At 46.8% G+C, this 25,406-nt stretch overlaps 1 protein-coding gene across 2 annotated transcripts in view; it reads right to left on the minus strand.

The window, feature by feature from the left end:
• Kif6 (kinesin family member 6) overlaps positions 1-25,406 on the minus strand; it is a 303,195-nt gene that overhangs the window by 49,411 nt on the left and 228,378 nt on the right. For both annotated transcript variants that reach the window (XM_087897899.1, XM_087897898.1), the window contains exon 15: positions 20,572-20,627. In XM_087897899.1, the coding sequence (XP_087754025.1) occupies positions 20,572-20,627 (56 nt within the window). The remainder of the gene's footprint in view (positions 1-20,571; positions 20,628-25,406) is intronic.

The following is a 25,406-nucleotide window of genomic DNA, read 5'->3' on the forward strand; positions in this document are numbered from 1 at the left end:
TGAAGACTAGATAGTTATATTTATAGTTTTCCTTAGTTATGATAAAAACAAATTAGGTACAAAACTTTAGACTCACAAAGATAATATAGATAATAGAGTATTTTCTCTAATTTTGCCAAAAACAGACTGAATATTGTAACTGTAATTTTTATTTGATAACTGTTTTTGTAATATATAATTTTACTGTGTTAAAGTTAAAATCTTCCTTTTCACTTAGACAAAAAATGGGGAAATGTTATTCCTTTACACTGTGTGTAACTGTGTAATGTCACTATGATTGGTTTAAAAAGAGGCTGACTGGCCAATGGTTTGAACAGAATAAGGTTAGGCAGGAAAACCAGACTAGGAAAATGCTGGAAGAAAGAAGGGTAGAATCTGAAGTTGCCAGTCAGACACAGATGGAGAAGATGAATGTGCCATGTTAATAAAGGTACCACCACTTGGCAGAGTTTGGGTTTACTTAAAATGTAAGAGTTATGTAGTAATAAACCTGAGCTATTGGCCAAGCATTTATAATTAATATAAGCCTCAATGTGTTCATTTGAGAATAGCTACAGGATGGGAAAACTGCCTACAGTCACCCTCACCGCATAGTAAAGGGCCTCTACAGACAGTCATAAGAAGGTCAAAATATTTGCAACACTCTTTTCTTCTTGAAAGGGATGGCCTCAAGAGACCACTACAGTACTCAGGCAATCCTGGTACCAGCTTCCATGGCTTAGACATCAGCCAGGTTATTAACTGCAACCTGGGGCAGGTAACTGGATGACTTTGTTTCCTCACTAGAGGAAAGGGTGTAGTAGTGGTATGTGAGGATTGAATCAGGGCTGTAGGATAAAAGGTCCAAGTCCACTTCTGGGTTCAAAAACCTACCAAACCCCCTAATCCCTGAGCATGAAACCCCACCAATCTCTGGACTTGGCTTGAAATCTCACCAATACCCCCACCAGAAATCTCCCCACTGGAAACTCTGCCCCCTAAACCCTATATAAACCTGCCTCCTACCCAGTGTTTTGCTCTTTCTCACCCCAGCAGAGACAGCCATTCCCTTGTGTGTGTTTTCCGGTGTGATGTGACTTTATGGGATTCTTTGGCTCCCAACTGCCAGGATACTTTTCCCTCAGCTGCAGCACCTGTATAATGGAAGCCTCCCCACTCAGAGCTGTAACACTTGTATAAAATGTGTAAATTCAGGAAATAGGGCCTAGTCATGCTAAGGACCATGTGAGCATCAAAGCTGTGAAGACTGACAAGAAGGAAAATCAGCATAAAGAAAATTGTGGGTGGGAGAGACGGGGGAGGTAGAAAAGACCTGAGGATTTAACTACTGACCATGAAAGACTGTGTGTGTGTGTGAGAGAGAGAGAGAGACAGAGACAGAGACAGAGACACAGAGAGAGATGAAACACGATTAATAAAAACTCAGAGATAGATATTGGGGTTCAACCTGAAGGTCAGAAAAGCAAAACATACAACTACTGCTTCTTACCTCTACCTCAGTCTGAAATGACGGATCTGCCTCCAGGAATCTCAGAATGAGACTGTGTCTGAGAGCTGTCTCCTCCCATCTTATATTCCTCTCTAGTGCTGGGATTAAAAACTGCACTGCCCAGTTTCTATGACAAACTAGTGTGGCTACTGGGATTAAAGGTATGTGCCACCACTACCTGGTCTGTAAGGCTGACCAATGAGGCTGTTTTACTCTCTGATCTTCAGGCAAGCTTTTTAATTAAAATACAAATGAAATATCACTATCACTACCCAGAGACAGACAGACACACACACAGACACACACACACACACACACCACACACAGACACACACACACACATACATACGCACACAGACACACACACACACACACAGAGAGAGAGAGAGAGAGAGAGAGAGAGAGAGAGAGAGAGAGAGAGGGAGGGAGGGAGGCAAGACGGAGATACGGTGGCAGGATAGGATGCTATGGGAGGTTGAAACAAGCCTAAAGTGCTGGGGAGATGGCTGGCTGGGTGGTTAAAGCATGTGCTGTCCAAGTGTGAGGACCCAAGTTCCAGCCCCAGAACCTATAAAATGACAGGTACTTCTTACAGTCCCCGTTTTTAAGGGTCAAGGTGGTGTTCCCAGAGCAAGCTGCTGGTGAGACGAGCCATATTAGCAAGCTCTGGGTTTGACTGGGAGACCTCATTTCAGTGAATAAGTAGAAAAGCAATCTAGGATGATTCTTGACATCAATCTTGTACCTCCACAGGCACAGACATGTGTGCACGAGCATTCCCCTACATGGAAGTGTGCACAGGCACTCATTTGCACACTATGTACAAACACACATGGAAAACGGGAAAGAAAAATAAACATCAGCAAAGTCAGGACGCTGGGTTGAAGTGGGAGGACACAGTTCCTTTAGACCAGGAGGAATAAAGTACAGACGAAGGAGCCAAGTCAGGATGCGAACAGAGGAAACGGGGTTGGTGTTGTGGCAAGAAAATGTCAAACCTCAAAATTCTACAGAATGTAGGAAAGGAGAAAAGGGAAGTGAAGAAATGGATGGCGGGACTGGGGTGTGGGTTAGTGGTTTAAGAGCACTTGTTGCTCTCGCAGAGGACCTGGCGTTGGTTCTCAGAACCCAAATGGTGGTTCACAAGCACCTGGAACTCCAGTTCCAGAGATACTGACTGAAGCTATCTGGGGGCACTGGTCACGCATGCGATGCAGATGCAAGAAAATCCTCGTAGATAGAAACTAACAAATCTAATGCTTTTAATGAAATGAGTGGAGGAAAATATGTAAAGAGCCCTCTATTTTGTTAAATGGTAGCAAAAGTCTTGTATATGTGTGAGTACATTTGTATTGGTGGATGCTTGTGTGTGCATGCATGCACGTGTGCACTCACACGCCTGCACATGAGTGTCAGCATCTGTTGTAGCCGGAAGTTTCAAATTCCTCGGAGCTGGAGTTAGAGGTGGTTGTGAGCCACCCAACATGAGTGCTGGGAACCAAACTCTGCCTTCTGCAAGAACAGGATGAGCCCTCTCCTTAGCCCCAAGGCAAACATTCCAAAATGGCATTTCTGTTCTCCAGAACTCAACTGCTCTTCCATTTAGTACACTAAACATTTGGGAAATGTAATGAAGTCACAGCCCGCTCTAAAAATGGAGTGAGTTGACTCCTCGCTGTCCTTCCACAGGTACTTTCCAAAAGCAGCTCAGCACCTTGGCTGTGTTTCAGGGCAGGCTTTTCCTTGTGATGGGTGAGTTCCTCTGCCTGGAAGAAGTCAGCAGACGGCAGTGGAGCTCCTGAGACAGCTCCTTGCTTATCACCCAAACACTGCACAATGGTCACAGTTTGGGGAATGCTCTCATTTATCTTTTTAAAAGATCATTTATGCTGTCATTGGGAGACCCAATTTCTTTTTCTTGTGGTGTTCACTGGGGCTACCCACATAACTGTCAGAATCCTACAGAACTGGCACATTCGTGTGCATTTGGCTTTGGTGAACACTTCATTCAGCCAAGCTGTTTCCCGAGGTCACCATTCCACTATGTGTGAACATTCCATACACAGTCAGAGGATCAAGTAAATAGAAACATTTGCTAAAAGCTTGAACAGACACAGAGTGGCGTGGGAGGAGGGAGGGATTTTCTGCTCAGCATGAATCGGTCAATACTAAGAGGCCAGAAGGCACAAGACTTGGGCTGTGTTGGTGTTCCTCACCCCACAAAAGATGTCACTTTAGATAGTGGGGAGGTCTCATCTCAGCAAAGGAGGGGTACAGCCAACTTCCTGGGCCTGCCTAATGGGGCACAGATACAGGTTACCAAGTCATCTCTGGATGCCATAGGTGCTGTTTGGGCCAAGGGCAAGGCCTGGCTGGTGGCCTCTTGACTTCTTCCACACATCTTCAAGGACAGAGCAGGGGACACTCACTGGGGTGCCTGGGGGACATTCAAGGCCCATCCACTCCAGTGTAGACGTGGCAGGCACTTGTTTCTGGTGTCCTCTCTACACACAGGAAGAGGGGTAAAAAATCAACCATAAGCACTCACATGTTTGATTTTTGCAAAAGCATCTAGTTTTAAAAACTTGGATTAAGACATGAAAACTGTTGGTTTAAAATATATATGTGCACTTTCACTGTGAGTTAAGATTTGATCCTATTCATTTTATAGTAACTAGTGTTTATAAGCCAGGAGGAAGAAACCCATCCTGGTTCAGGCCAGAGGAGTCTGTGAACCAACTGCCTTTACCAGGAAGGGGGCATGTACCCCTGTGAACTTCTCTCCCTAGGAAGAGCTTGGGCTTCCAAAACACTTGGAAGCACAAGACAAAACAGGAACGGGATCAATTTCCAGGTTAAAGTCTCCTACAGAGCTGGGGAGAGGGCTCAGTTAAGAGCACTTGCTGCTCTTCCTAAAGACCTGCGTTCATTTCTCAGCATGCACATGAGGGCTCACATTTGCCTGCAACTTTGGTTCCAGGTCATCTGATGACCCTCTTCTGGCTGCTGGCACTGCATGCATTTGATACATAAACACATGCAGGCAAAACACTCAAAAAATAAAAAGAAAGAAATCCTTAAAAAGAGTTATAAAAGACTTTCTGAGTCCCCCGACTGTGTGGGGCATGGGCCGGCTGCTTCTTCCTGATGTCTACTGTGAGGTCTATTTCTGAGGTCTGCTCTCTGAGTGGTCCTTGGCTCTGGGTCTGCCGCTGCTTATTGTGGGGTTCGGACATATGCAACCTGGGCAAATCATCTGTAGGAGCCAAAGACGGCCAAGCATAAGGGCAGGAGCCAGAGGGAAACTGGGCCGCAGTGGGGGTACAGAGCCAGAGGAGAGCTGGTCTTCAGGACAGCTGGGCAGTGGAGACCCAGCAGCCGCAGAGCAGTGCAGGGCCTAGAAGCCATGGTGGAAGGGATGTGGGCTCTGGGCACAGACACTTGCTACCAGCATCCCTTGGCTACTTAATCCCTTTTAGTTTTTTCGTTAAAACAGGGTGACAGGAGGGGGGGAGACAATGACTGAAATGATGCTCGGGTGCTGTTGTGGGTGTATGTGGTGCTGGGATGAAACCCAGGGCCACCTGAATGGCAGGCAAGCACTCTACCACTGAGCCAACCCTCAGTCCTGTTATTGTGGTTCTTTAGTACACTGATCTGAATCCCTTTTTAGGTGAATTTAGAGCATGCATTGTGCAAGCATGAAGGCCTGAGTTTGATCCCCAGAACCCAGGTAAACAAATAAATAAGGCATGGTGGATGCTAGGAAGGCACAGACAGCTACCCCCCTCTGTCCCTCCCCCCAAGCCAGCCTAGCCAACTTGTTGAAGTTTACACCAATGAGAGATGCTGTCTTATAAAACAAGTGTATGACACCCGGACTGTGAGAGCCGAGATTGTCCTCCATGCTCCACACACATGTAACTACATATACATGTTCACACCAACTTTTCAAGGTTGTTGCAGAATTAGAAAAGCAAACCGAGTATTCAACACTGTCTCGAATGTTATCTGTGTAAGCTATCGTCATGGTAATGTCTGCATGGAAACTGACGTCAGGAGAGGTTCAGGCTGCCTGAGGCCTTGATTCTGTTACAATAGGTGTGACCTTTGCATGCCCTGCTCTTTTTGATGGAGACAGCTCTCAGTCCTAATGAACAGGATATCTTGAGCTCTGCAGGCTTCCCTGAACTGCCTCCACTCCCCGGGGAGGACACACTCATTACAGTGGTCCAAATCAGGGGTCCAATTCAACTCTCATTTCCCAAGCCTCTCTGCCTTCTGATGATTTACCCTACAGCTCTCATTAGTAACAGGGTCTTTTCACAGTCCTTTGTAGTCAAATATGATTGATTTCTATAATTGGAAGCAAATGGCTTTTTAATAAGCTTGCTTGCAATGCTGGTGCTTAATGGTCCCATTTCCAGAGCCTGGGATCATTCTGACCCTCAGCCTGGTACTTTCTTTCTGAGAACAGACTTACTTGGTTTTGCTAAAGGTTTTCAAAGGAGAGCGGAAAGAGGGGAGGTGGAAGAGGACCTCGCTGCCATAGTGCAGGGCCGGCCTTCCAGGAAGTGGTGCTTTCCCTCCTTCAACAGGAGTCCTTCCTGCATGCGAGTCTAGAGTTAGCACAAGCAGCTCTCTTTCTTTCAGAGTTCAGGCCCACTGAGTCTCGCCTGGTCACTTGTGGGACGATAAGGAAACAGAGATCTAGGGCTAGAGCTAAGAGGCGATGCAGGTAGGTAACTCTGGAGTGCGGTTGTGAGAAAATGGGGGTGCTGAGGGGGAGGTTGGGGCACAGCCAAGAGCTACTGCATCCACCCACCAGAGGTGCAGAACCGTGCAAGAGGGAGGACATGACACAGGTTTGAGTCCTGCATCTGGGGAGTCAAAACTCCAAGGGCTGACAGACCCTGCTGAGCAAGAAGAAACGCAGACACAGTGGAGAAATTGCCATGGTACACAAAGATAGTGGTGATTTATGTGTGAGCTTTGTGTGGAGAGCAGGGAAGAGGAAACCTGAAACCTCACCACATCCAAGAAAGGATGGAAGTGCACGTTACATGACAGAAACAATTAGGACAAATTGGTGATGTATGAAATCATCGTGTGTGTGTGTGTGTGTGTGCGCGCGCGCGCTGGGGATAGAACCCATGGCCTCGTGCATTATAGGCAAGTACTCTACCATGGAGTCATACTCTCAGCCCTGTTATTATAGTTGTTTGGTGATTTGGCTTCATGATTTCCTTTAAATAAATTTGCAAACATTTTGGGCATCTTTTTAGATTTACTTGCAGACTCAGTCTTGTATTTCATAATCACACTTAATTCCTTAATTATGAATTTTTATAACACAGGGAAGAACTGTTCTTCATGGCTAGAGACAGACGGAAAACAGCACTTAAGAATTATAAGATGGGGAGCCAGGCATGGTGGCACCTGCCTGCAATCTCCTACTCAGAGAAACTAAGCTAGGACTGTGGAAGTTCAGAGCCAGTTCTGGCCATCCAGTAAGACCCCATCTCTGAGTGAGTGAATGACCGAGTGTGGCTACGGGGTACGGGTGTCACGCCTAGGGCCCAGCACCTGTCTGCAGGGGATGCGGGTGTCACTTCTAGGGCCCAGCACCTGTTTGCAGATGGTGTGGGTATCATGCCTAGGGCCCAGCACCTATCTGCAATGCTCACATCAGCACCAGTTAGTTTCTTTGCTCACGAAGCCCATTTGTCTACCTGCTGTTCCAGGAGGGGACCAGGATCACTGATCTTGGGAGGACTGAATCTCCAGCTTCAGATTTCTCCAGGGGAGTCCAGATATTATCTTTGAGGCAAACACAGCGATGTTTGAGACAGCCACTCTAGCAAACCTCTTGAGGCCTATACATGCACAGCCAACATCCACCATTTCCTGGGGGAAGATTCTAAGAAGGAACTAACCCAGGCACATGTGCTTTGGGGCAAGACTTAGGTATGTAGTTCTGGATTCTGTAAACTGTAGCAGGACAATGAAGAGACACTCCACTCCAACCGCACCCCTAAATAGCCATGCCTGCATTGAGGTTGCAATGGCCGACCTGAGGAGTAGACTTGGCTGGACTTTACTACCCAGATGCTCCATCCAACTTGTCTACACTGCTATTTAGATCAGCACATGTTGGGGCTGGTGAGACAACTCAGCAAACACGAGGACTTCAGTTTGGATCCCCAGCATGTCTGTAAAAGCAGGGTGTGGCGGTGTGTGCCTGTGAGCCTAGTGTTAAATAGGTATGTGGGGAGAGGTCCAGGCTTAGTGAGAGACCATGTCCAAAAAAAAAAAAAAAAAAAAAGAACAGTGGAAAGCAATCGAGAAAAACACACAACATAGACTTCTGGTCTCCACAAGAACATGCACATAGGTACATGTGCACATACCCACACAAACATGTATATAACACACACACACATACACACACACACACACACACACACACACACACGCACACCAGATTTTAAGCAGAGCTGAATACATACATTAGCTGGCTGTAGGCCTCATTTGATGAGTTGAAGACATTAAGAAAAACAGAAAATAAAAGACTGGACGTACCCCAAAGTAGAAATTCTGTCTTCAGGCTGCCTATACAGCATGAACTACAACAAACACCTCTCTGGTCCCCCAGTCTGCGGGCTTGCAGCCCTGCGATCTAATCTCCTAACCCTCTGCCTGTGTCCACACACACCTGCTCTGCTCTTGTGGAGCACGTTAATGCGGGCGGAGACGCTCAGCACCTTGGGAAAGGAGGGGGACCATGGCGGATGAGGTGTGTGATGGATGGACAGGCCTGAGCTCACTTTGCACTTTATGAAGGCAGTCATAACCACAGGAAAACTTAAAGAGCTGTCACAAGCAACTATGACCCATGGCAACTTGGGTCTCTTTATAAACATTCTGAACAGGATATAGTTGCTTTTTCTTTTTATATTTCTTTTCTTTTTCTTCCTTTCCTTTTTTTAAAGGCCGGGTCTTATTATGTGGCCCTAGCTGGAGCTGGCCTGGAATTTTTTATATAAACCAGACTAGCTTTGAAGACACAGGGATCCACCTGCTTCTGCCTCCTGAGTGCTGGGATTTAAGGCATATATCACCCTGCTTGGATTAGTTCCTAGTTTTGGAAAATGATTTATGCATCATCTTGCCCGGGGCTACAAGTCCAGTTTCAAGGAGAGAGTACATGTGTTAACAGGAGTTGGGGTTCCCAACCCAGTGCAAGCGAGACACATCCAGCTGGGATCAGGTAGGGCTCCAAGGACGCCACAGCCCTCCGTGTGCCCCCATGCCATTCTCTGGGAGCATTCTCAGAATATGCAAGTATTTAGAAAATCTGCTTGTTGGTTCCATCAGACGTGGTGGTCAGGGACATTATTAGGTCTTTGGTCCTTGTAATGACACCAGCAATGGCATCACCAGAGGCCAGTGTTCCCAGCAGGTGGCAGCCCTTGCTGCATGGAAGTGAACATGGAAGCCAGTGGGGAAGGACTCTGGGCACAAATCTCAGGATATTTTAGGGGAAGGTCCTCTCAGGAACCATCTGGAGACTTATTTTGAAATGAGCGAACTAATTTCCAGGGGCAAAGCCAGAAAGACTTTGGCCATGGTCTTTCGGGAATAAAAGCGAGGGACAGCTCTGGCTGTTGTGGGCTGGTGGTGTCTGAGACATGTGGGAGTCATTGGGAGAATTTCCTTCGGCGCTGTCACCCATCCAGGAGCAAGAGCAGGGTGGCTTCTTGGGGCAAGAAGGCCGTGCAAACTGGGAAAGGCACGACATTCTTTCAAACAGTCAAGATGATTATATTCCTGACGCATGCCAACCTCAACTCACAAAATGCTGAAGAAATGAAATCTGGTTAAATGTGTTCTTTTTCACCCTTCTTAAAAAATATCAAAAGCTAATATTTTGCAGACAGCGCTCTACTGGCCACGCTGGCCAGGCCTCATGGGGTCCAAAACCAACACACCTGATCCAGATTTGGTCAGCATCGGGAGGCCAGAGAGGCGTCCAAGGAATCTTAGGATTGTTCTTTATCCCATGGGGCTTCACGGGCTTCAACCTGAAATTGCTCTTGATTAGGGGTCATGCGTGGTGAGGGACAGGGCTGTGCTGACGTGGGGGAGGGAGTGAAGGAGGGAGGAAGACAAGCTCCAGCTTCCTTTATGGGGTTCGAGCTGTGTCCCCGAGACAGAGCTGTCTGCCTCATACTCGGTAAAGACTCAGATCACTGCTCTTCACACCTATGGGTGTCCGTGAGGAACGTGCAGTGCATTTCTAGTGAGAACGCTGTGTGCTGGGGGTGGGGGTAAGATGTTGTTTTCTGGACAGAATATGCTTGCTGTGATTGCTTTCTGTACTACAGAAATTACTGATATCTGTTTTCCAAGAGTAATCAGAATAGCGTCCTTTGAAGGGTGTTAGTTTTAACTATGTGGATGTGTCTTGTGGGATTGAACTTGCCACCTGGCTCTCAGCAAACCACCTGAGATGCTGGTATGATGGCAGATGATGGGTAAGCTACAGCTGCCCAGATGACAGAACGGAAGACTGGGTAGCAATCAGAACCCTCATTCTTACCAGTTTTAGGCGACTGAGGACAACAGCCTTCAGCAGCTGCCACAGGAGCCTGCCTGCGACTTCTCAGCTCACCTTGGTTCTAGTCAGGCGGCCCCATCTACAGCTCCGCTTGCTTCCTGCCTTTCCTTCTTATTTGCATATCTGAGTTGTGGGGGTGGGGACAGCTATCAGGTTATTGTGGGTGATTCCTCTGGGACATGGTCCCTGGAAACACAGAGAAGGAGCATAAGTTAGTGGAGCATGCTGGACAGGCTACCAGTGAAGAGGGCAGTAGCAAACCAGTCATCACCACGGCTACTGCAGCTTCCCTCCACTGGGGACACCGCTCACAGCTGTCACCCCTAAAGGGAGAATTGGGGTGCGTATACACTGACTACCGACCACCACTGGTTGAGGTGCCAGTGCCAGCCTGCCCTGTCTGCATCTCTCAGAAGACCAGCACGTGCTCTCAGAGTACGGGCGGCGCTAGCAGACGAAGCTCCACCAGTGAGAGCGTGGACTGCACTCAAGGGCCTTGAAAGGCTTATTTCTTGTTCTTCATTCTCCTTGTATATAAAAAAATCACCACAACACACAGTTAATAAGTCTCCTACAGAAGAGCTAACTCTTTGGGCCTGGAGGTAGGGAAGAGAGAAGCAGAGGAAACAAAATGATTTCTTAGGGGCCTAGCTGGTGTATTAGGAGTCTGTTTTTTATTCAGCTGAGGAGTTGAGGGGTGGTTGGAACAGTCCCCAACTCTGCATCAACTCACCAAAATCTTTTAAAAATAGAGTATCTTTCATTTATTATTTGGCAATCATATAGTTGATCATATCCACTCCCCATCAGACACTCCCAATGTGTGCTCGTTACCCCTCTCACTATCTTTCTCTCTCACCTGCTGAGTTCAATTAGTGCTGTCTGCTGGAAGGCTGCCTGACCTGGTTGGCCTGATCTTGCACAGATAACCATAGCTGCAGTGGGTTCCTGAGCTCATAAACGCAAACGCATGCTGAGATGATGCTGAAGTCTAGCAAACCTCTTGATAAGTGGCAGGCAGATCCCTGGAGCTCCCTAGCCAACTCAGCCTAGCCAAAGCGGTGGCTCTGGGTTCTGCACACCTCAGAGAACTTCCAGGTCAGTGATTCTTGCCCTTCTTAATGCTGCAACACTTTAATACAGTGCCTTACGTTGTAGAGATCCCAGCCATAAAATTGTTTTCATTGCTACTTAATAACTACTTTTGCTAATGCTATGGGTTATAATATAAATATTTGATATGTAGGATATCTAATATACAACCCCTGTAAAAGGGTCATTTAGCCCCCAAAGGGGTCTTGACACAAGACTGGTGATCTTGACCACTGAGCCATCTCTCCAGTACTCATGTTGTTGTTCTAGATCTCTCAATGGGTTGAGGTGAAGCTAAATCCATCACACTCTTCTCATTAAGGTACAGACTATTTTGCAGCCTTCAAGCATGGACCTCATTCTTGCCTCAGATTGCTGGTACAAGCAATCAATATGTTTTATGACTTTCTCTTATCTATTGAGCTTGTTTCTCACAATATCCATTTCTGTATTTGCTCCTTAATCTTTTGCATGTGCCTTCTGAGGACGGGACGTTCAGGCACAGCACTGCCTGCTGAAGAGTGACCACTAGATTCCAGCCACTCAGCAGGATGCTTTCTAGACTTCAGCATCCCCTCAGCAGGTCTTCACAAGCTTTTCAACAAAACACAGCACAAACGTTATTCAAGGTGGGTAGGTGAAAGGGCTCAGCGGGCAAGGGTCCCTGCCACTACGCCGACCCCCTGAGTCTGATTCCTGAGCCCCCAGACAGAAGGCGAGAACTGACTCCTGTGAGATGTTCCCTGACTGCCCCACATACATGAGCTGTGGCGGACACTCATGAGCACAAAATAAATACATGAACAAATGTAAAAACATTAAAAATCATTCAAGTATCATGAAAGAATGATGTTCTCAATATAGGTTAAATCAATCAGATCAGTCTACTTGGTGGTAAAACTCACAATTCAGTAGTAAAGTCATTGAACTCTGCTCTGGCAATGAACGTAACCATCTGTGTGATGGAGTTATTTGTTCTTGTAGTGGCCATTGGCTATAATGCTGGTCATGGGGATCCACCAGCTCCCTTAATGTTTTACCGACAGTCTTTGCCGTGCCATTTATGGGGACTGCTGTGTTACAGTGAGGTAGAGTAAATAGCTTCCCAATTTAGAATAACTTAAAAAAATAGGCAAACAACTCTCAATCACAAACCCCCACAATACTTATAATTTTTTTATTAGTAAGCAGAGAAAAGCAACTATCTCAAGTTTTTTCCAAAACTCTTTAGGGAAAATTAAAATAAGTTCCAGGCTGGAAGACAACATTTGCTCCCTGTTCCACAGACCAAGGTCGACATCCAGAATACACGGAGAACCACAGTGACCCACAGAGGAACAGCGACCTGTTCCACAGACCAAGACCCCACATCCAGAACACACAGAGAACCACAGTCAACCATCTGCTCCTTGTTCCACAGACCAAGGCCGACACTCAGGACACACGGAGAACTGCAGTAACCCACAGAGGAATCCCATGACCCATGAAAAAGGCCAGCTGTTGGGAAGTGCAAATTGAAACAATAACGATGAACCACAGCTTTGCTCTCCAGCTGGGAAGAACGGCCATGGCTGATATTGTCACATTCAAGTAAATACACAGGAAATGGTTGCTGCGGCACCGGGTGGGGGGAGGTAATAAGTCAACGTGGCCCCTTGGGTTGACAACCAGGGACTTGGGAAAATTAAACATGAATAATACTGCTCCTTCCTTTCCTGCTATATCTTGATATTGCTCCACACACACACTAACATCTCTATGCACAAGTGCATGCAATGGTTTTATACAAAAATGGGGGTGCTGAAATAGTTGTCATACACAAATAGTTTGATGGATCACTTAATTCACCACCAAAACCAAATGTCACACCCATATATAAATGGTTCACTGAGAAAACAGTATGGAGCAACACATGGATAGTCTTATTTGTAAGGTGTCTGTCAGTCTGTCTGTCCATCTCTATTATCAACCAACCAATCTTTTCCCTATCATCTATCTATACACTGGTACTATTGATCTATCATATCGTCGGTCTCCCAATTACCTACCTAGCTACAATCTAGCTACAAATGTGCAGAGGGTGAAGAGAGACACGGGATGGCTGCTAGCTGCTGCACCCCGCAGGAGAGGCGGCACAGGCAAGAGAGGAAGAAGGCGTTTCCCTTCTCATGCGCAGGCCTCCTCTTCTTCCTACTTCCACCTTTTACTTCGATTTCTGAGGCTTCTGTTATCTTCAGGTAACCATAATATACAAATATTAAAGAGAAAATTTCAAAAATAAGCAACATTTCAGTTTTAAATTGTGGCTGCTCTCACTAGTCTATAGTATAGTTTTATAGTCTAGTGTTCTGGCCAATCTGGGACATAAATCATCCCTGGTACAGGCTGGGACACATCCCTGGTGTATATGCTGCCCACCCTTCATCGTGAGTCAGCGATCTGTGGATCAGCTAGGCCATCACTGCACTGCAGTGTGTGTTTGAGCCCCTCCCCTCATTCTGCTCCACGGTGGTTGCCAGATGCAGGAATGACGAGGCTGACAAAACACTGGAGGCTGTGGAGACCTCTTCACGCTTCTGCGTCAGTATAGGAAGGATGGCAAGACCAGGGCATAGCTGGCCTGAGTCGGAGCAGTCTCATCCGGCAGTGGAGCCTGAGGAAATGCTGAGAACAGCGGCTATGACTGCTCAGCCCCAAACGGGACATCACAGGAGAGGCTGGCACCGCTCAGGACCGGAAAAGCTGGAGATGGAAGGAGAACTATAGAGCACTGTCGTCATATGTGACAGCTGATGACATGAGAACACACAGGAGCCTGCACAAGACTACCCAGGACATGACAGCAGGAGGTCATCAGAGGTGGGGGGCTGAGAGACCCAGGACATGACAGTAGGAGGGAGGTGAGAGACCCAGGACATGACAGTAGGAGGGAGGTGAGAGACCCAGGACATGACAGTAGGAGGGAGGTGAGAGACACAGGACATGACAGCAGGAGGGGGGATAGAGACACAGGACATGACAGCAGGAGGGAGGATAGAGACACAGGACATGATACCAGGATGGGGGATAGAGACAGAGGACATGATAGCAGGAGGGGGGATAGAGACACAGGACATGAAACCAGGAGGGGGGATAGAGACAGAGGACATGATACCAGGAGGGGGGATAGAGACAGAGGACATGATAGCAGGAGGGGCTGCTGCACACTTGTGGGCATGCTAACTAACTTCTCTCAGATGCAGCTTTTTTATCTGCACCCAGGGAAACATGACAGCAATCACCACTGTACCTAGGACGCAGTTTCTGCCTCTCTGGTCTTAAGTATGTCCTCAGACACACGGCGGTAGTGGTGGTCTCCTTTTTTTCCGTCAGACGTTCAGACAATTCCAGATTTTAGGATGTCATCAAGCTACTGCTGAATTCTCTTGCTGCTGGCCACCCTGTAAGCCTCACTCAGGCTGCTGCCCAGGGCTTTACTGTGTTCCCCACATAAACTGACTGGGCTGGACTTTTGTCTCCTGAGGTCTGATTAGCGGTGGCGGCTGGATGTGTCTGACGGCATCTCTACCTTTTAAGTGACGTGCAATGGCAGACTACTGGGAGGGGAGTGCTGTGCATTCCCAACAGGTTTCAATAAGCTGTAGTGTAGACACTGAATTAGAGGAAGGGTCTGGTCTAGAGGTCACGTGACTAAGTGAAGCTGGTAGGAAACTGAGGCTGTTTCTACTATGAGTGGACTGGCTGCCATGTGAGGGCATCTTGGCCCTGTCTGTTTTCTCTTTTGAAAGCTATTGGTGCCCTTCAGCAAAAGATTTCTTTATTTTCAGATGGCTGAGTAGGAACACAGCAAATCCTCTGCTATGTGTGATTTCCTGTCTAGCATCGTTAATGCCCTTCCCCTGCTTCGGTCTGCTATCACTCCCCTTCCAGCCAAAAGACAGGGCAACACCCTCCCTCCGTAGAGATGGCATCTCACCAACTCATGGGGGTAGGTCAGAAAGCTGAGCCAAGCTGTGCATTTAAAGACAGTGCTGAGCTCAGGGGCCACCCACTCAGGCACGCTGCTGTTCCCACGGCATCCCGAGCTGCCTGGTTGGCATGCGGTTGACACTCTTCTGCGGGCCTTTTTTCCCTGATATCTAAATGTTATCTGCTGGCAAAGTTATCTCTGAAACCCGAGAACAGAAATGATCAGGTCAGTCTGTTATGATGAGATTAAGTCGCATTATCCTCCTCCTGGAAGACCCGGAAGTGTTTACTTAGGGAAAAAAAAGCATTTTATTTTAAGATATTCCATTAAAATGGAAGAGGTAAAGGCAGGCGGTGGTGGCGCACGCCTTTAATCTCAGCACTTGGGAGGCAGAGTCAGGTGTATCTCTGTGAGTTCAAGGAGAGCCTGTGGTTACAAGAGAGCCTGTCTTGAAAAACCAAAAGCAAACCAAGCCAAACTAAACCAAACCAAACCAGTCAACCAAATAAACGAACCAGAGGAGGTATCAGGAAAACTGGTTATTTCAGAGATAGCCTACTTTGCATTTCAGCTTATGACATATTTCACAGCAAATCCTAAATGAATTTAATGCAAAAATGTTAACACTAGAAAAACTACAAGAATATTTAGACACGTATTAAACAGATACTTAGCAATGAAGTCCCTGTCAAAATGACTCTTCCTAGGTGTAAAAACATGGAAGCAATCATAATGGAAATGATCAGTAGATGTAGCTGTGTAGAATAACAAACTATAACTTTCGACATAAAGACTGGTTAGTATTGCTGGCAACACAAAGGGCCAGTGGTGAGGACCTCTTTGAGAACCCAGAGATTAAGAAACTGATGTTGGGCCAGCGAGATGGCTTCTGGTTAAAGGTGCCTGCTGCCAAGAAGACGACCCGAGTTCAGTCCTGGGACCCACATGGTGGAAGGAGAGAACTAGATCGCACAAACTGTCCTCTGACCTCCACGTGTCGGCCACAGCATGCTCACACATCAAATACATACTCGTGAAAATGTTCAAGACAGGGTTTCTCTGTGTAGCTTTGGAGCCTGTCCTGGAACTAGCTCTTGTGGACAGACCATGCTGTCCTCAAACTCACAGAGATCCACCTGCCTCTGCCTCCTCAGTGCTGGGATTAAAGACATGTGCCACCACTGCCCAGCATGAAAAATGTGTTAAAAGGGCCTCCTTGTTATAATCTATTAAAGTGAGTTGGACGTTGCTGTTTCTTTCCTTTGGGATGCAATGGTAAAAGCCAGCACACAGGAGGTAGGTTTGAGAGTGAAGTTCAAGAGAGTGCTCACTGACAGAGCAGCCCCAAAGTTGGAGGATGGAGGAGGACCTCCCCCTTGAGAGGCAGAGGGAGATGGAACTCTGAGTGATGGTTTCCCGGTTCCCAAACACACGCCAGAAACAGTCAAAGAGGAATCTGGAGGGACATGCTGCTAGCTTCCTGGGTGTCCACATCTTCTGCTTTACCCTTGCTCACTGCACCTCTGCTATATTCTCAGTTAACTTCGTTTTTTTAATACAGGGCCCATAAGCCCCCAGGAAAGCACTGTGCTTCTGAGCCACAACCCAAACCCTCCCTCCAGTTACTGAATGCAGCACAGGCTTGTGAGGACCAGCTCCTGCCATGTCCATTTTCATTGTTTTCTGGCTTTAAGAGGCCTTGAGTGGGGCACAGGTTCCTGAACGTACAGTCAAACTGCTTCACCTACCTACGATGGCAGCTGTTCCTGGCCTGGTACAGCAGGGGCCTGGCCAGGGTGTAGCCATTCACTGTCCTTTGTTGCCAGAGATGATGTAGCCAATGGTGGCCTACTGGGGCAGTAAGACAGACGCCAGGACTCTAAGAAGTGAGTCTCGAAGGCAGTCTACTGTCCCAAGATTTTGAACTCAATGGCATTTCTAGAGACAGAGAGGATGGCAATAGAGTGGACACAAAAGTCTTTAAAACATAATCCATGTGACCAAAAATTGTGGAGTATTTCGATTCCGATGTGTGGGACAGGTACACAGAATTACCATTGCAGGGAGAGTCTAAATTGGTTATTTCTCCCAATTTTGGTTTCAAGATCAAAGCTGATGTAAGGAAATTATTGAGAAGGACAAAAAAAAAGTGCGTGGAAAGAGCTTGTGAATGTGTGTATGTGTGCGAATGCATGCACGTGTGTGTGCGCGCATGCATGCACATGTGTGTGCTATGCATATCCATGTGTGAGAGTGTGTGTGTGTATGTTGTACAACAGGTGTCTTCCTTCTCAGCTTTCCACCTTATTTTTGAGACAGAGTCTCTCACTAAACCTGAAGGACATTCATTCTTGAGGTTCACCTCTTTGACTAAGCTGACCAGCAGGCTCCCAGGATCCTCTTGTCCCATGGCCATATCTGGCTTTTACTTGAGTACTGGGGATTTGAACTCAACTCTTCTTGTATTCACAGCAAGTGCTCTTAATCACTGAACTGTCTCTCTAGTACTGGCAATAGCTAGCCACCTAGTTAGTTGGTTTCTTAAGGAAAGGAAATAATAGCGAAGTTTTACTATATAAAATTGATTTTATTTGGCTACTACTGAAATAGAAAGTGTCCAGGAATCTCTAAGGATGAAATGCAAGACAGAACTGTAGGTCAGAGAAAAATGGAGACAGTGGCCAGACTACTTGAAGTTTAAACATATGGGTTTGTTGATCTGTAGTTTCCTCTCTGTGGGCCAATTACAAGTATATTCCATGGCATCTGAGCCTGCCCATAACTGGGATGTGGCAGTACTGTCAGCAGAGCTGAGTCACCACCCCAGCCAAGGCATGGCCCATCTGTGCTGGGTTCCTACCTCTCAGAAACTTTACATATGTGCTCAGATTTAACCTGCCATGTGAATGATGCTGTGATGTGGGCTTCCCTGACTGCTGCCTGAGATGATCAAGACTCACAGGATAATCCAGTCAGGACTTGATCATAATTCTAAATTTTCTTTAGGTCCCGATAAGATTATCAGTGCCCCCAACCAGCCAGAAGTAGCCTAGAATACTACTATGGACTATGGATATTTTCCTTTGTTTGAAAAAAAAAAAGAGGGCGAAGTGGTGTGGGATAATTGTCTGTATTCTGTCAATCATGTTTTAAATAAAAGCTGATTGGTCAGGCAGGAAGTATAGGCAGGTCAACCAGACAGGAAGTAGAGGCGGGGTGATAAGAACAGGAGAATTCCAGGAAAGAGTAAGCCCATTCCTCCCAGTCCTGCCCAGATCACTGAAGAAGCAGGACCTACCCCAATGAAAAAGGTACTGAGCCATGTGGCTAACATAGATAAGAATAATGGGTTAATATAAGTTACAAGAGCTAATAAGAAGCCTGAGCTAATGGGCCAATCAGTTTATATCAAATGTAGACTTCTGTGTGATTCTATGGGGCATGAGGGCTGTGGGAATGGGCAGGACAGAAACCCCAACAAGCAGACCCATCATGTTACAGAATGGTCTTCACAGTCTGTTCACCTTAGTCCTCTTGGATCAAGAAGACAGTTGGAAAGGTAGTGGTGGCTGTGAAGCAGGCATTGGTTTTGTTTTTACATCTCAATTGGCTGTTTTCTTGGTATAACTGGAAGCCAAAATCTCAGCACTGATGTCAATTCTAACCACTGTTTCCTGGGAAATAAAACCCCAGCATTTCCTTGCCCAGGGCTTCCGATAGCATATATGAATCCTTTTAGTATTAATCACAAATGCATATCCAGTCTAGACAGGTCAATGTAATCCTCACCCTTATCCACTTTGAGAAAGAGGTGACCTGGATCTAGGAGGTGACAAGTGGGACGGGAAGGACCACTGCTGTTCTCTATTACAAAGACACATCTGCACCCCAGACTGGAGAAAGGGGTCTGGCATGTGCATGTGACTGGTGGCTAGGTATGACTACATAGCTGATCATGATAAGGAGAGACTTACCAAAGTCCTGAAACCATTTCTGATATATAAATATCAATGTACTGTTACACACAGGTGCTCAGTAGCAAGGTCTAATATTGAGTCTTATCACTACTAAGCTGTTCAAGGCCGGAGAAGCATCAGAGACACCTGACAAAGGCTGCCTTATGGTGAGTACTCCTTACTCTGTGGGTGCTGCCAGTTCTGCACCTCTGTTCGCCTCCACCATCGCAGGTGGTACTAAACCTCAACTTAATTAGTTTCCCCATCTATCACAGTTCCATTTTTGTGGCTGTGATAAAAATGTCCCGATCAAAAGCAACTTAGGGGAGAGAGGGCTAATTTCAGTTCACAATGCCAGATCACAGTCCATCATAGAAGGGAGTCTGTGTGACAAGCACCAAGTCCCGTCACTCCATAGTCAAGAGCAGAGAGATGAATGTAAATACGCTTATTCCTTAGCCCACGCTCTCCATTCTCACATGGCCTAGCACCTAAGCCTAGAGAGTGGAACCACCCACAGTGGACACTCACTGATGTGATCAAGACAACCCCCATCCTCACTGCACACACATCCACAGACCACTTGTTTTAGACACTTTCTCATTGCGACTCCTTTCCTAGGTGCTATCAGATTCTGTAAACCTGAGAATGAAAACCACCCACCCATCACAACCATCCTGGCTCCTGGGCTCCAGATGGGACACAGGGGCTCTCAGTGTGGGTGTGGCTTAGGGTCAAGCTGCCACAGCTCTTTCTTATACAGTCACAGAGCAGGCACTCAGAGTGGCTTCTGAGGGACAGATGGGACAAGAAGGAACCCAGGGACCAGTTGCAAACAGGCAACAGTTGCTTTCTCAGTACAGAGGCAGAAGGGTCCCCTCTGTGAAGCTGCTCTGTCAGAGATGTGGGTCTTGGTTGTATTTTGTAGCTTAGGATAAGAGACATTTTCTTCTTGCTTTGAAAAAGTCTGGAGGCGCGTGCATTTTTAAGTTTGTCTGTGGCCTTAAGAGCTCCCTTCCAGACAAGCTCACCAGAACCGGGCAGCTCGGCGGCTGGGAGAGGAGCACTGACTCTTCCCGGCTTCCTGGCTTTGGCTTTAAGGATGGTGCTGAAAGCACACGAGTGCCAAAAGTGCCCAGCAGCAGCTCTGGGCAGCGTAGCAGGGCTTCACGACCCTTGGAAATATGAGACAGTGCTGTTGGAACTGCACGGCTGTCAGGCTGAGCTACTGCTGAAACACACAGGCGGGAGCAAAACTCTCTCACTGGGGTATGGCGAGCCAGCGAGACACCCGGTACCAGCTCAGGACGGACACACACAAAACACCTCGCTTAGTGTGTGCCACGGCTCCCGGGCAGGGATGCAAGCGAGACTTTGTGGCACAGCACCACCCAAAGTCCAGTGGGAAATGGCGAAAGAAGCATCCAGAACACCATCTGCTTACCAATTTTACTTCTTGTTTGATTTATACTTTCTCCCAGAGCCTTTGCTTCAGAAAATCTGGAGAAAAAAAAACAAAAACAAAAATTTTTATTTTTTTCTAGTCATCCTGTGTTACATGTGAAAAAGGAGGAGACGTCTGAGAGGCTGCAGGGATGTGATAAAGAAAAGGGAGAACCGAAGTGAGCTTGATATGGTGGCCTCGTCAAGTTAGAGCAACGCCGGGCGGGGGCACCGCCTGTACGTCCAGAGGGCCTCGTAAGCTCGCAGTGCCCACATGGTGGGTCACAACCACCTGTGACTCCAGTTCTGGGGATCCAACACCCTCTTCTGGCTTCTGGAGGTACTGTATGCATTGCAGGCATGAGGTGCATATACCTTAAGCAGGTGAAATATCCATACACACAAAATAACAATTAAAAATGTTCTTACATTAATTAATGAATAAATTCAATTTCTGATGCTTTATAGTGACAGGGTACCAGAATGAAGTGTGGTGATAAAGTTTCTCTGCCATGATCTATCAGCCATGTGCATTCTTAAATAACATTGCTTTTTTGACACACAATAGCAGAGGTCAGCCATTGACGACCAGTCATGAAACAAAGCAGGGCTACTTCCTGATTCTGTGAATAAAGTTTTATTGAAATGTGTTCACCCATTCATCACCACTTCATCTATGGTGGCTTGTAAGTAAGTTACCACAGCTGTGGAGAGGCTGTGGCAGGGACTGTGTGGCTTGTGGAGAAAAACACTTCTACTGCTTGACCTTTTATAGAAAATGTTTGCTGACTCCTGTCGCAGAAGACTATTAAATCAGATTTTAATAATACAGTTTAAGAGAAAAATAATGCCCAAACCAGGAATAAATACATTCTGAAATGCAGATCTGTCTAGTCTTTTCTCTAGCATATTTTTACAGTGAGGTTATATGTATGCATAAGTACAAACACATATATAATAATGTAAATAATATGTAAGATTTTATCCCCTGATAGTTTTCCACTTAGCATTGTAACTTCTTCCCTACATCATTAGGAACTCTTATATTTGGTGGGTAAATACTAGTCCATGAGGTTGTGCTGGTGAACAGTCAGGGTGCCCTTAAATTTCAAAAATTGTGCTGGTGTGCAGTCAGGGTGCCCCTACTTTTCCTTTTTTTCCTTTTTTTTCCGAGACAGGGTTTCTCTGTAGCTTTGGAACCTGTCCTGGAACTAACTAGCTCTTGTAGACCAGGCGGCCCTCGGACTCACAGAGATCTGCCTGCTTCTGCCTCCCTGGGATTCTGAGTACTGGGATTGAAGGCATGCGCCACTACTGCCCAGTGCCCCTTTGTTTTCTAACAGACATGTGACATCCATGATGAGCTGAACCCTGCACTGAAGAAATAGTACAAGGTACGAACCGTGGAAGGAATGAGTGGCTCTTGCGGGGACAAAGGTCATCACACACAGTGTGGGAGGCATGGTGCTAGCAGGGTGGCATGAGGTGGTTGCCCATGTTGTGTCTCTATCATGAAGCAGAGAGACTGTGATGCCTGGCTGGCTTGCTTTTCATTTTCAGTCCAGGATCCCAGTCCAAGGGATGGTACCACACACAGTCAGAAGGGGGGGTCTTCCTCAGTTAACACCTGCAACAGACACACTCAGAGGTGTGTCTCCTAAGGGACTCCAAGTTCAGTCACAAGGACAACAAAGACGAGCTACCACTCAAGAGTTCATGAGATACTAGTTGATCTCTCACCCCTTCAGTCACGAGAGTAAAGGGGTGGCCAAACCCTACGAACAAAACACAACCAACAGCAACTACAACAACTACACAATATATGGACATAGTACATATTCCACCTTGGATGCCAATAGCCACACTGTTTCAGTTTGTCTAGGAAGGCGTCCATCTATGTGTAATGTGTAGTCAAAACACCTTCATGTGGAAGCTTGCAGTGACCTGGATTTTGAAGATACACTGAATTTTAGAAAACTTTTTATTCTAGAAGTTTCCAAACACATATAAAACCAAGCATGTTAGGCTAACTCCTCCCATTTTAATGCCTCAGTTTCCTATTGTCCATCTTAATTCAACAATCTCTTTTTTCCCTGTCCTCTTTCAACCTCCCCGAAACTCACAGGGTTCCAGAGAAACTCAATTATTTCATTGCATGGTCCGTAACTACTTCATCTGCATAGAGCTGCATTGATGAGTGGGAAGTAGGGCCAGGACACCACCAGTGCTCTGTGCTTGCTAGAAAGGTGGTGACAGTCTGCCATTGCTGTTTTCTGCATCTGTCTGTTTGGCCTGGGACTAAGACAGGGAGTTCCAAGTAGAGAACTGCATTTTCCTACAAGGCTGGGTGGCTAAGGACTCCACCCCTGACTCCCAAATGAAGGCTCCTCATAGGTCATTTATGTCTTCTCTGTAAGGGCCTGTCACCCTACAGGAACCAGTGCTGAAGCATCTGGTAAAAGCCAGGCTTGATCAGCTCAGCAGAGTTCGTGGGAAGTGTGGACTGAAGCCCCTTGTGCCATGTGTATGGATATTGACCACCACCAGGCAGGACAGGATCCTTGTGGGGTATGCTGAGCTAGGAGCTGGGGTCATGCCCTGGAAGCAGTCCCACAGACAATGGAGGTCCAGTGATGTAGGTGGGCTTTCTGTCTATGTGTTACTTTCATTGGTTAATAAAGAAACTGCCTTGGCTTTTGATAGTACAGCAGCTTAGATAGGTGGAGTAGACAGAACAGAATGCTGGGAGGAAGAAGGCAGTGAGGCAGTCGCCATGACTCTCCTCTCTGAGACAGCTGCAAGTTAGAATCCTCCTGGTAAGCCACCACCTCGTGGTGCTACACAGATTATTAGAAATGAGTTAGATCAATATGTAAAAGTTAGCTAATAAGAGGCTACAGATAATGGGCCAAGCAGTGTTTAAAAGAATACAGTTTCCGTGTAATTATTTCAGGGGTAAAGCTAGCTGGGAGCCAGGTGGCGGGACACAGTCCCCTAAGACTCTGCACTTCTTGGAGGCAACAGCAAATCTTAAACAGTGTCCTTGGTGCTTGGGTGCTAAGAGTCCTCAAGTCAATTTCAAATAGGCCTTCTCAAACAAAATAGTTCTTTGAGCAGAGTTTTTGTTGTTGTTGTTGTTTTCTTTCTTTCTTTTTTTTTTTTTGTGTGTGTGTGTGTGTGTGTGTGTGTGTGTGTGTGCCCGGCATCATTTTAAAAACCAGGGGTTTCCGTGAAGATTCTAATCTAGTCTCTTCTAGTCTCTGCCCGCAGAGTTTATAATTCTAGTTCAGCAGACAAAGCATAAATATAAACATCAAATGGAAAAATAATAAAGGTTAAACTTGAAGTCTAACGGGAACAGGGGAGCTCCTATTTGTCATGGGTAGCATTTCCAGATGGCACCTGCAATTCCCCCCAACACACTTCTCCTGTTGCTTGTACATTGCTGTTTTGTTCTATGCTGGAAGGACCCAGTGGAGTGACTTAGCTCATGTTATTAACGCCTTGACTTCCAATTGCAGTTCGTCTCCCTGCTCATTTCCTTTTTTGTTACTCAGTGGGGACTCAGTGTCTGAAGGGTTTGGTTTGTAAGAAGTTTGACACAGAAGAAAAGCTCCCCATGCTTAGCCTGGCCCCGGTATTTACAGAATGTGGGTCGTTACCTTGCTCCCTATTATATAGTAGGAAGACAGCTCAGGCTTCGAAAATAGAGTGCTTACGTATAACAATTATGTTCCCCTGGAAAAACCTCCAATGAAGAATGGTTCATATGCTAGAGGTCAACGAAGGGCAAATGCTCTGCTAATGTGACATCTTATTTCTCTCATCATGTACAGGCAATAGAGCCTCCCCCAGATCCGCGAGCAGCACTCAGACATGCTAGAGAGTCCATGCTAGAAGTGTATGGGTGAATAGGGAACTGTCTCCTACTAGGCAGCATGGGACACAGACGCCACCCATGTGCCCTCCTGAAACCCCAGACCAGGAAGTGAAGAGAATCACGGAGGATTCTGGGCTACCAACAATGCCGCCATTAGGGATAACTGTATCTTGCTGTGGGCTAGAGGAGATTAGTTTAGTGTCAGGCAAATCCAGTCTCAACAGGACGACACACCAACACCATCCACCACAGAGTTGATATATGTGAAACAGCGAAGTAAGGCGGGAGACCAGCCCGGTTGGTCCTGGACGCTGGGATACTGGAAGGTGAGGGGTCTGGGAGCGGGAAGAAACTGAATGCCAGCCTGACCCCAGACCTCTGGTCTGGCAGAAGTCTTCTGCCAGCACTTAAGGATGTGGGTCCTCCCTGCCACTAGGAAGCACTGGAGCAAATATTTCGAAGGGATCAGGATTACTTGAGTATTTCTAGGTTAGGGCCCCAGGGAAGTCACTCCTCTGAGCATCTGGGGATTTATTTTCTCTCAGTCTCTGCTGTAGGCACCTGCGCGAATGACTGGATGTGTACATGCACAAGTATGGAAAGCACACCTCTGGGCGAGCTGTGAGGATAGTTCCAGAGAGGTTAACTGAGGAGGGAAGGCCCTCGCTCCAAGCCGGCAACATCTTCGAACAGGTGGCCTTGGTTTGAAGATGTCCTGGAAAAAGGCAGCATGAGTGGCTGCCACTGACAATCGTCCACGACGCTAGGCTCCCGCTTCTTCTGCCTTCCAACACGGACGCACTACCAACCACTCTGTGGCATCTCCAGGCTGTGGGCGTGGACGAGGTTGCTGAGTCATCTGACTTTGTTAACTGGATTCTCAGCCTCCTCAGTGCGTGATGGCCCCTGTTGGACTCCCAGACTGTATTGGGTACCCAATGTAACAATTTCCCTTT

The sequence above is a fragment of the Myodes glareolus genome, chromosome 18 (genome assembly GCF_982192425.1).
Source record: "Myodes glareolus chromosome 18, mMyoGla1.1, whole genome shotgun sequence".
Classification (NCBI taxonomy): Eukaryota; Metazoa; Chordata; class Mammalia; order Rodentia; family Cricetidae; genus Myodes; species Myodes glareolus.